Source organism: Acartia tonsa, chromosome 3, assembly GCF_053477335.1.
Source record: "Acartia tonsa isolate MP-2025a chromosome 3, ASM5347733v1, whole genome shotgun sequence".
NCBI lineage: Eukaryota > Metazoa > Arthropoda > Copepoda > Calanoida > Acartiidae > Acartia > Acartia tonsa.
Window position 1 is genome coordinate 42507607 of NC_137262.1, and position 12827 is coordinate 42520433.

At 30.0% G+C, this 12827-nt stretch overlaps 1 protein-coding gene across 1 annotated transcript; it reads left to right on the plus strand.

The window, feature by feature from the left end:
- The first annotated feature begins 3154 nt into the window (after nt 1-3154).
- LOC145314253 (hatching enzyme 1.2-like) lies at nt 3155-12538 on the plus strand. Its single transcript, XM_080154097.1, has 13 exons — nt 3155-3359; nt 3860-3949; nt 4305-4386; nt 4764-4863; nt 5209-5289; nt 5452-5477; nt 5553-5610; nt 6404-6482; nt 6797-6860; nt 7444-7520; nt 8346-8416; nt 8881-9003; nt 12298-12538. The coding sequence occupies exons 1-13, from the start codon at nt 3287-3289 to the stop codon at nt 12424-12426; spliced, it is 1053 nt and encodes a 350-aa protein (XP_080010223.1). The 5' UTR covers nt 3155-3286; the 3' UTR covers nt 12427-12538.
- The last annotated feature ends 289 nt before the right edge of the window (nt 12539-12827 follow it).

Consider the following 12827-nt stretch of genomic DNA (forward strand, 5'->3'; position numbering starts at 1 on the left):
GGAAAGGAAAGACAAAAAATTAAAAATTCTTTTTTAATAATGAAATCTCATGAATATTTCATTTTCTTCTTCATTTAAAAGTTTTAAAAATGTTTCTTTAATACTAAAATCTTACATTCATCTATCCCTTCTTATGTCGCAAATTTGTCCAATTATAACATGGGTAAAAATGGGCATTTAATACTGTAAAAAACCTCAGAAAAAAGTGTTTATTTGTTACATGTAACTCGTATTTTCTTTATGTAAATATTTGCAGCAGGCCTCATTTTTATATTTTTGTGTGTTATTAAAATTTAACAATCGTGCTGTGAAAAGTTAAAATATATTCAAACATCACTAAAGCAATCACAAATAAAAATTTCATTCTTTTCAATAGAGATAATATGTTTTAATAGGTGCTTTTTCACAAGTGGCCGGTTAAGCATCCTCCTCCCTCCCTTCTTATTTTTTATATAAATTGGAAATATAGGGTAGTGTAGTCTTTTTTACTATACCATTGCCTAACGCCAGCGGCCGACCCTAACTCTTACAAGCAAACTAAAAACTATCCTTTTCCACTAATATTTAATTTTCAATTCATTTCAAAGGTGGAGAGGGGGGATTATCATTGTATTGATATTTCGTGTGATAGCGCAATTTGATATTTTAAAATAATGTACTTCAATAACGTAATGTGTTTATTTTACTTTTAGATTTTGCATATATACCTCTAATATTTATTCAGGGTTGTCAATGTATATTCTGCACAAGATTCATTTTTTTCCGGCTGCAAAATATTTCATTTATTTCCCCTAACCCTAATTTTACCCTAAGGAGGGAGAAGAATATTTTTCGTATGTACTCTTTATTTTATTCATTTTTTTACCTCTCCCACATATTTTTTCAGTTTTTTCCCCCACAGTAAGGAAATAAAATAGTAAAATATTTTTTGTATGTACTCTTATTTTTTCATTTTTTCCCTCCTCCCAAATATTTTTGAGTTTTTCCCCCACAGTAGGGAAATAAAATGGAAAAATTGTTTTCAGAACTCTTTATTTTCTCATTTTTCGCCATCCCACATATTTTTTTATACCCCCCCCCCCCATGTAGAATTTACAACCCTGTATTTTTTTGAAATATTTGTAACGCCATACAGTACAAGTATTATTATAAGTATTTGACATTTATTAACGTATTTTGTGACTCAAAATGTATATGTTATCGTGTTATGTATGTATTTCTATTTTTATATCTAATAAACGTATTCTCTTTAAAATTCATATTGTTTGATTTATTTATTTACTATAAGGGATCGAGGCAACAAAAGACGACAAATTAATCAATGGCGGAAAAGGTTTTTGGTACCCAATGAAGAATGGATAAAAATGACCAAAGTTTGTAAGCCAACGAATGATAGACCGTGTTTATAAAACCTTAGAATGCCATTATAATTTACAGCCTAATGTCATATCATTATTATCTGAAATCCGGTCAGGATTTGGTACAAATAACTGTATCTGATCTTGAATTTTGTTATTAACAGAAACTTGCTGAAGCTGCCCTGAAAAATACCTTACTGAACCGGAAATCCTTTAACTAAGAATAGTATTATACTTTATGTACTATAATAATAATAATAATGTATGGTAAAACATTAGTAATAAATTCAATTATGAGATAGGTTGTACATAATAAAGCAGTGTAAAGGGAAACTCCCAACTAAATTAAAGCTTCCTATATTGGGTTGTGGTTATATTGACAGGAGAAAATTTGTCGTCAATTTAGGTAGCTAACATGGACATTATTTACTGGCCATTTACATCTAGTAGGAGGGGCTGGATTGGGGAATCGTTATTTTAGCCAGCTGCGAGCATCACTTTACCAGAGTACATGAAAATCTGGAGCAACATCAAAGTATTAATTAAGCGATTAAGTTATATTGGTTAGTTTGAAACTATATTAGTCCAAAGTTTTCAACTAAGATAATAATCTACACAATGTGTTTTTGTTTTATCATCATTAATTAATCCTCCATTGTCTTATCATTTAGATCCCTGTCCTTATGACTTCCCTCCCCCGACCACGGAGAAACCTATTAACTAATATCTGAGGACTATATGTATATTTTAGGGTTGACAATCCGTATCCGGAAACCGCCCAATTTTTGGTCAATTTTGGAATCCGTTTTTTAATAGCGGATTCGGATTCTTAATTGATGGGTTAAAATTAGCGTCTTGAGTTTTTTCCTTCAACTCCGCCTTTTTAAAGGCAAAGATTACCATCATTATATATAATATCTTTTAAATTTGGTTCTATTCTCGGAAGTAAATTATAGAGAACACCAAGAATATTAATTTTTAGGACATATGTAGCACTTAATTTTTTTTATTTGAAAAAAAGCCTTTAAAAATATTGCTAGAATCCGGAATCCGCCAAAAATAAGACGGATTGCCATCCCTAATATATTATTATTTAGGACCTAAATTAACGACACAAAATTCCAATATCCAAATGGATTTATGTATTTATACTTGGATCTTGCACCAAATTATCATGTACTCCAATAAAGTGAAACTTGCAGCTGGCTGGAATATCGATCACACCCATCCACCCCATTCCCTGCCCTTCAACTGTATGAAGGAATTGATCACTAAGTGATGTCCATGTTAGTAACCTAAATTGACCTTACTTCAGTTTTTTTGTATCTTAACACTTTATCTAATAGAGATTAAATAAAAGAATATCTCTTTATTACTACGTTCAATAATAAAGATGATAGTATTTCTTTCATTTATTAAAAAGGTGACCCTTATTGCCATAGTTTTTAAACATGACAAGATACCTTATGAGTCTAGTAGATTCGTCCCTTGCCTCTAGGGGCTGAGTATTTTATAGAGGAGAGTATAGTGGGCAGAAATAGAGCTCAAAACTTAAATTTAGAAATGCAATTGTCTAAAACCATCCCGAAACCTATGTGAACCTTCATTTAAATTGAGAAACAATAGTTTCAGTTGTTTTTGGGATCTTAACGTAAAAAAAAACAAATAAACCTTACTACTTTAGACAATCTAGAAAAATCAATAACAATTCAATGACCTACAGAGTAGCTGCGCTTCACAAAAACTACAAGCTAAGAGATCAAAGTGCGGTTCTTGCCTATCGGAACAATATCCTAGTAATAAAATCGTAAACTTAACTAATGTTCTATTGTCCTATTAATATAGAGTTCTTCATTTAGTATGTATTATTCTTCCCGTTCAAACATTTCTGTTCAGTACAAATTATAGTAGTTAAAAATTATAATTAAATGTTTTGTATATTTTGGATCAAATTTGCGCTATGGGGAGTTATTTCGTCTAAAATGTTTCTTATCCAAACAGGTATGTTTAAAAACAAGAACGAATTTGTTCAAAAGTATTAAACTTGTTGTTATAATGATGGCTTTTCTAGTGCGTGTCAGTTATTTGCTTAAGTATGTTTAAATCGCAGTGTTTTCCTCCAGGATAATTCATGTACAATATTTTAAGCATTTCAGCATTATAATCATGACAAGTTCTTATTCCCATCAATTTGCCTCCAATTTTGACATATTATATTAATTACTTCCACTAATTTGAATTTTGAATTGTTGATTCCAAGGAAAATTAGGAACAACATTAAAAGGTAGCACTTATGCAATGTAGTTTTAAAATATAAGACGTCTACGTAGTATAGTTCAGCATTGTGTATTGTATAATTATATTGATATAAGTAGCATGCAATGTATTTCTGTCCAGGCTCCTAAATAGTATTGATTAAAGATATTTCTCTTAATGTTTGTTTGTCCGGCTATTTGACTTTTCGTCCGTTCATTCATACTTAATATCTACTTTTAACCAAGGCGAGGAAGACGGAAAGAAAAATGTAAACCCTAAACATTTTCTAATAGAGACTGAAAGTAAAGAAGATAAATATATTTCAGGAGAAAAAGGTAAAATATGCCTTGACACCATACAAAAAATGATTTGTATAAATTATATAAATGTATATAAGTCTAGATGTTTAATCCAGACAACTACTTGGTGGAGACCCCTTTCGTATGCTAGCAAATTGTTTTCACTTGGCTGTATTTTTATTTCCGACGCTATTAGTTGATTTTAAAGACCCAATACAAAATTATGACAGGGTCCCCACCCCGTGGGCAGAGATACATATAGCTCATGCCCCCTCAATTCATTTATTGTTTTATCAGGGTTAGGCAGCCACGCGCAAAACGTCGGTTTTATGGTTGGTCTTTGTGATCTATGAATATTATTGATCAAAATATTTATTACTGTTTATAATAGTGAAACATGATTATGAAGATAACCAATTTCAATTTGAATCCTATGAACAAAGCCTTCCTGAAGATCACATGGATTATCAAAGGTAAAAATTTCTGTGCATGCCTCTGAGAGGTTAACATAAATGAACATTTGATTTCTTATTGTTTGGTTTATTTAGTTGAGTGTCCAAACGTTTTAACCACTTATTGTAATATTTTGAAGGGGTAATTTTGTGTATAATAATTTTTTTTAAATTGTCTTATTTTTCAAGATCTCTGCTTAATTACGCTGTTTATGTACTGTGCAGTGATTGTAAATATAATAAAATATTTTACAGTCAAATGCATTCTTTAAGTCCAAAGTGCACAAATATAGATTTTAATCTATATAGCACCAAAATATTTCATTGTTTTAATGACAAATTGGCGCCAAATCACATGGCTTGTTTAGAGATAATAGATGTTGATGGTATTATTTTAGTGGGTTTGATGTGATATTGGACGATGATGGCCTAGAATCTCCAACTCTATTTGAAGGAGATATAGCTAACTACAGCACTAATCCCGATGACAAACACATGGCAAGATAAATTAGTATATCATCTTAGAAAATTTCTTTAATATTTATAGGGTTAAATAGATAAGATTGCACTAATTCAGAAAAAAAACAAGTGACAATGGTTTCAGTTAAAGGGCGCAATAAACACGTTTTCTAATTTGTTGGCTTAAAAATTCCGAGAATTTTTAAAAATCTTGATTATTAGTACAAACTTTTCTGCTTATAATTTTATTCTACAGAAAAGGTAATCACTATTTGGAAAATTTTAATTAATATATCGTTCATTGTCTTAATCTTTTTGATCCCTGAAGAGAACAAATTATAATATGGTACTTTTTATATCTAATTTTAAAAATTTCTCATACAGTGGACAAATGGAGTAGTTCCGTACAAGCTTTCTGGAGATTTTTCCAAAAAGGATGTTGACATCATTATGCAGGCTTTTCAGGTATCATTGTTTTTTTTTGTTTTGATTCTCTTCGCCCCTACACAACACTAGAATAGTAAAACGAAATTTCAAAGGAAAATTGGTCTTGACCGTTTATATCCAAATATAATTCTTTATTTTTTATGTATTTCTTTAACATTTCTTTAATATTTTAATTACCAGGTTATTCAAGACAAGACTTGTATCAGGTAAAAAAAGATGAAAATTTTAAAACCTAAATTCACTATATATATTTTTTAGATTATGCTATATTCATTTAAAAGGTTTAAACAGTGTGAATTACAAAAGATCAAAGAACAAAATTATGTGAATATTTTAAAGGTAAAAATAATGCAAGAAAATAGTTAATACTTAGGTAATAACGCAGCTCAGGGGCGTCCAAGGTTTTTTTTTTTGGGGGGGGGGGGGGGGATTTTTTTAAGGGGGGGGTAATTCGTTTTTTTTTTTGGGGGGGGGGGTAATCCCCACTTCACCCCACCCCCTTGGACGTCTATGACGCCGCTACTGTATAAAAGGGGCATGTTATTATTGTTCGTTCAATCAATGAAAGATTGTTATCCAAAGACTAAATAAATTGATTAAAATATAATTCTTAAAGTAATTAAACAATACCCAATGATTTAATGAGAATACCCGTCAAATATGAAAAGCTTAATCTATCTTTACATTCTACTAGCATCTAGGTTCCTAGGGACTCTGTATTGAAAGGGGTAAGGGATAGAAAAAAAGCTTTTAAACTACCATAAGGCTTAAATCTAACAATAAAACAGCCCGAAACCTTCCCGGGACCTATGTAAAGCTCTTCCAATAAGGAGAATTCAATCAGTTCAGTATTTTTTCGGATATCTTAAGCTTCAGACAAAAATAAACCTTACTACTTTGTATAATAGAATTGTAATATTACCACCATGGCTCTGCAGCCACGCCTCAGCCACGAATAAGCTTCAAATTTAAACCTTTTTGTGCGAAAAAGATAAATTCCTAAAAGATGGATTGCCTTTTTATGGACCACTTTAGCGGAATTTTAAAGTTATAAAATGACGATTTGACAGAGGCTATCGCCCTGCTGACGAGCCCTGATTACTACTACTTTTATTTTCTCCATGATATTTAGGGAGACGACTGTTGGAGTAGTATAGGAATGTTGAGTGGCAGGCAGGATATTTCACTGGCTAAAAAGTGCATCTATCTAGGTGAAAAATTTTTGGGGAAGAATAGATTATTAACAAATGTAAAAAATATAATATAATAAGACCCTGACTAAGACAAATGCCTAAAGTTTCGTTAACTCCTTAACAAGAAGAACAAGCAAACTGAACAAATGAAACACAGGGCAAAAAAATCAAGTTGTTATTATGTCAACATAAGTATGTATTGTACATAGTTATACTGTCAATTTATCAATATTGTGTCAGCCACGGCAACTTTTTATTAAAACCATATAGTAAACATTGAAATTACATATCTATATAATGATAACATGGAAAAGGGGTTTGATATTTTTTAGGTGGTGTTCTACATGAATTGTTGCACACCCTTGGTTTTATACACGAACAAAGTAGATTAGACAGGTACATTTACACAGACTACCTGATTTTCTTTCTAATCTACCTTTTAGATTTGCAAATTTTTTTATGCGTCGTCTTTCAACCTCTATTTTCGAAATATTTCTTTATCTTTTCTTTAATCCTCTCTCTTTCCTTTTATTTACACGTCTAACGTTCTATATTTTTTTGTGCTCAATTTTTTCTAACACAAGCGGATGCGCATAGGGAAGGTGTTGTACGGTTACCAAATCATTACATTTTTAAAAAATCCTAAAGTGGAAAAAATATTTTAAAGTGATTAGCTTACCTCAATCTTCCAAGGGGTAGCAATACAAATAGATATAGAATATACATGGATATTATCAATGTAGGTTGCTAACATGGATATATTTTAATGGTCCATTTGTTCATCCAGTAGAAGGGGATGGGATTGGGTAAAAGGGGTGGAGGGTAGCCAGCTACAAGATTCTATTCATTTAATTAGATTACATGATAATCTGGTGTAAGATCCATTGATAATAAATCCATTGTAATACTTATATTTCGGTAAAGACAGATGGACATATACTCTACTTCTTTACATATTTACTACATATATTTATTTTAGAGATGATTACATATCAATAAATTGGAACAACGTTGGCTATGACTTCCAAGATAATTTTGCTAAATATTCATCCCAAGGTTTGATCAATTGTGAAATTCTCTTAGTTTATTGATTAACACCCACAAGGATGATAAAGAAGATTATTCCTTCTATAGATTAATATTAGTGGTTGAAATGCTTGGACACAACTAGTTTAGAATTCACCAATCAGATTTATTGAAAGTACCCAAAGTTTTTAAGCTAACAAATTAGATTGTTTATAAAACTTTTGGTACCAATGTAATTTACAGTCCAATGTCCCCCTTCCTTCCTGGTGTATGGTGCACCGAATAAATTTAAATATATCATTTACAAGGTCACAGCTACTCTACATTACCTTCAAACTTTTTTTTCATTTCGCCTTCCGTCTCTACTCTCATTCTCCTTCCCTTTTGTATTTTAATTACCCATGTTAATACTCGAATTCTATTCTATTAACAAGGTTTTTTATTTGTTCGTTAAGATTTCCTTAATGAATGAACTGATTCAGTTCTGTCGTAAAGCTTTAAATGTATGCTATTTTATTTCGGATGTTTCAAGGCTATTTTCATGTTCAAGTTTCTAATCCTTACGGATACAGAGCACCTAGATTATGAGAATCAGCAGCTAGTTAAAGAACAAGAATATGTTTTCCGCTGGATTAGATCTACTTCTCAGCCATACTGAAAAATTATGTATATCATCGTATAACAGACAATTTACCACGAATATTAAGATAAAAATCATACAATTAAAGCCAGTTTTGCTAGACCTGGCCTTCGGCATCTTGGGGGTTAAAAACTGTTTATTGTATAATTTATCATTTTCAAATCCGCAGAAATCTGTCTATAATACAGTGCGATAAATAACTATTATTTTTCCAGATAGTGATCACGCAGGTGCTGAATATGATCTCTGTTCTATCATGCATTTTGGACCAACAGTTTTTGCTAAGGTAGGTTTGAAATGCCAGGTTAACCAATTCATGTGTGATAAATAGGCAACCTTTTGATGATGCTGATGCAACCTTTGCATGACCCCTATTCTGAATTTCTAACCAAGCAATTGCTGGTTATTTACTCCTATTTGTACAGAAGGATCCCGCTAACCGCTCAATTATTATCCTTTACAGTGTAGCTTCTCATAAGTATTGGGAGTATTGGGAAGGTCTATAACTATTTTTGAAGAGGGCACCACCACCTATAGACTGTAAGGACTGATCAAGAGAGTACCCTCACATAATAAATTTGCTACTAGAAAAAAATGATATTACTTCCCCACCATTTTTAAAATTTATCTTTAAGACTAAAATTGAAAGAAGGGGAGGGTCGACAAAATAGAGGAAGTACAAAATTATTTAACTTTAATTACCCTGGCCAGAAATGCTTTTGAATATTTATACTTCAACGTTTTCTTTAGGATGAAAGCAGTCCAACAATTGACGTTAAAAGAACAGATTTAATGGAAGATTTGGGATGCGAACTAGGACAAAGGGAGTCTCTTTCTGATACAGATATTAGAAAGATTAATACTATGTATAAGGTAAATATTAATATATAGGGAGTCTCTTTCTGATACAGATATTAGAAGAATAAATACTATATATAAGGTAAATATTAATATAAAGGGAGTCTCTTTCTGATACAGATATTAGAAAGATTAATACTATGTATAAGGTAAATATTAATATAAAGAGAGTCTCTTTCTGATACAGATATTAGAAAGATTAATACTATGTATAAGGTAAATATTAATATAAAGAGAGTCTCTTTCTGATACAGATATTAGAAAGATTAATACTATGTATAAGGTAAATATTAATATAAAGAGAGTCTCTTTCTGATACAGCTATGAGAAAGATTAATAATATGTATAAGGTAAATATTAATATAAAGAGAGTCTCTTTCTGATACAGATATTAGAAAGATTAATACTATGTATAAGGTAAACATCAATATAAAGAGAGTCTCTTTTTGATACAGATATTAGAAAGATTAATACTATGTATAAGGTAAACATCAATATAAAGAGAGTCTCTTTTTGATACAGATATTAGAAAGATTAATACTATGTATAAGGTAAATATTAATATAAAGAGAGTCTCTTTCTGATACAGATATTAGAAAGATTAATACTATGTATAAGGTAAACATCAATATAAAGAGAGTCTCTTTTTGATACAGATATTAGAAAGATTAATACTATGTATAAGGTAAACATCAATATAAAGAGAGTCTCTTTTTGATACAGATATTAGAAAGATTAATACTATGTATAAGGTAAACATCAATATAAAGAGAGTCTCTTTTTGATACAGATATTAGAAAGATTAATACTATGTATAAGGTAAATATTAATATAAAGGGAATCTCTTTCTGATACAGATATTAGAAAGATTAATACTATGTATAAGGTAAATATTAATATAAAGGGAATCTCTTTCTGATACAGATATTAGAAAGATTACTACTATGTATAAGGTAAATATTAATATATAGGGAGTCTCTTTCTGATACAGATATTAGAAAGATTAATACTATGTATAAGGTAAACATCAATATAAAGAGAGTCTCTTTTTGATACAGATATTAGAAAGATTAATACTATGTATAAGGTAAACATCAATATAAAGAGAGTCTCTTTTTGATACAGATATTAGAAAGATTAATACTATGTATAAGGTAAATATTAATATAAAGAGAGTCTCTTTCTGATACAGATATTAGAAAGATTAATACTATGTATAAGGTAAACATCAATATAAAGAGAGTCTCTTTTTGATACAGATATTAGAAAGATTAATACTATGTATAAGGTAAACATCAATATAAAGAGAGTCTCTTTTTGATACAGATATTAGAAAGATTAATACTATGTATAAGGTAAACATCAATATAAAGAGAGTCTCTTTTTGATACAGATATTAGAAAGATTAATACTATGTATAAGGTAAATATTAATATAAAGGGAATCTCTTTCTGATACAGATATTAGAAAGATTAATACTATGTATAAGGTAAATATTAATATAAAGGGAATCTCTTTCTGATACAGATATTAGAAAGATTACTACTATGTATAAGGTAAATATTAATATATAGGGAGTCTCTTTCTGATACAGATATTAGAAAGATTAATACTATGTATAAGGTAAACATCAATATAAAGAGAGTCTCTTTTTGATACAGATATTAGAAAGATTAATACTATGTATAAGGTAAACATCAATATAAAGAGAGTCTCTTTTTGATACAGATATTAGAAAGATTAATACTATGTATAAGGTAAATATTAATATAAAGAGAGTCTCTTTCTGATACAGATATTAGAAAGATTAATACTATGTATAAGGTAAACATCAATATAAAGAGAGTCTCTTTTTGATACAGATATTAGAAAGATTAATACTATGTATAAGGTAAACATCAATATAAAGAGAGTCTCTTTTTGATACAGATATTAGAAAGATTAATACTATGTATAAGGTAAACATCAATATAAAGAGAGTCTCTTTTTGATACAGATATTAGAAAGATTAATACTATGTATAAGGTAAATATTAATATAAAGGGAATCTCTTTCTGATACAGATATTAGAAAGATTAATACTATGTATAAGGTAAATATTAATATAAAGGGAATCTCTTTCTGATACAGATATTAGAAAGATTACTACTATGTATAAGGTAAATATTAATATATAGGGAGTCTCTTTCTGATACAGATATTAGAAAGATTAATACTATGTATAAGGTAAACATCAATATAAAGAGAGTCTCTTTTTGATACAGATATTAGAAAGATTAATACTATGTATAAGGTAAACATCAATATAAAGAGAGTCTCTTTTTGATACAGATATTAGAAAGATTAATACTATGTATAAGGTAAATATTAATATAAAGAGAGTCTCTTTCTGATACAGATATTAGAAAGATTAATACTATGTATAAGGTAAACATCAATATAAAGAGAGTCTCTTTTTGATACAGATATTAGAAAGATTAATACTATGTATAAGGTAAATATTAATATAAAGGGAATCTCTTTCTGATACAGATATTAGAAAGATTAATACTATGTATAAGGTAAATATTAATATAAAGGGAATCTCTTTCTGATACAGATATTAGAAAGATTAATACTATGTATAAGGTAAATATTAATATAAAGAGAGTCTCTTTCTGATACAGATATTAGAAAGATTAATACTATGTATAAGGTAAATATTAATATAAAGGGAGTCTCTTACAAATACAAAAGAAAGGAGGGAAAATTGTCATAAATTCAGGTTGCTTACATGGATGATCATTACCCGCGACCGTGGCTCAACACGTAGCGCATCCGCTCGTCGTCGGGAAGGTGATAGGTTCGAATCTCGGGCCGACACCGCGTCATAACTAAAGACGTTAGAAATGGTTCCTACTGCTGCTATGTCAGATGCGCGACATAAATAGTTAAAGTAGGGGGAATGCCTTGGCCCAAAACAGGCCCAACTCTTTACCATGCACAGTTGGGACTTCTCAGACAAAGGTCGTGCATCACAGAGAGTTGGTTGTCTGTTGGATGTTACTTAACCTAAGATCCTTAGGTGTTTGGACAGAGAAGGGTGCGTAACAGTCATCCTTAGTTTTCCTAGATTGCTGGACCAGGACCTAGACAGTACACCAAGTCGAAAAGGTCCTTGACTGTAATCCCGCCCGTACGAGGTAATCTACTAGGTAATGGGTGATCGTTATTTTAGCTGTCTACAAGTTTCACTTTAGTAGAGTACATGATAATCTGGTGTAAAATCCAAGTAATAATAAAACCATTAATATTAAACTATTTCTTAAGTGTCGAGGTTTTCCTATGGTCTCAAGCTACAAAGACGCCATAGAAAAATCTAATTCAAGCAGCAGCCTCTATCAAACCACAATCAAGCCCAAGAAAAGAAAATCCAAGACTTTACATTTTAAAAACTGATCAAATTTAAATTATATAAATCATGCCCACTGCCCTATGGCTTCTAATATAAAATAATATTGTAAACTTACTTTATTGAACACTTATAGACTAATAAAAGATTAAAACAGTAGCTTGAAAATTTATTTTTAAAGATATTATAAACACAAATTAAGTAGGTTAGTTTTACTTCAAATTTAATAAAAAATAACAAAGAAAGAAACATAGTTACAGGATATATTGATATATCAAAAAAAAGATATATCTTAATCCAAACAGAAGAAATACATGTTAGATACATAACAAGGTTTTTATTGGATAAGACAATGGATAATAAATCAAAATACATCCCCATAAATTATAAACTATATTTCTATTTTTGTAGATTAAAATTTTAAATTGAAAAGTTTGGACACTATTAG

Bases quoted from the DNA above. Each gene is read 5' to 3' on its own strand.
- LOC145314253 (XM_080154097.1), top strand. From the start codon at position 3,287: ATGTTTTGTATATTTTGGATCAAATTTGCGCTATGGGGAGTTATTTCG. The intron at 4,864-5,208 runs GCAAGATAAATT...TTTCTCATACAG, and splicing joins ATCCCGATGACAAACACATG to TGGACAAATGGAGTAGTTCC. The intron at 5,290-5,451 runs GTATCATTGTTT...TTTAATTACCAG, and splicing joins TCATTATGCAGGCTTTTCAG to GTTATTCAAGACAAGACTTG.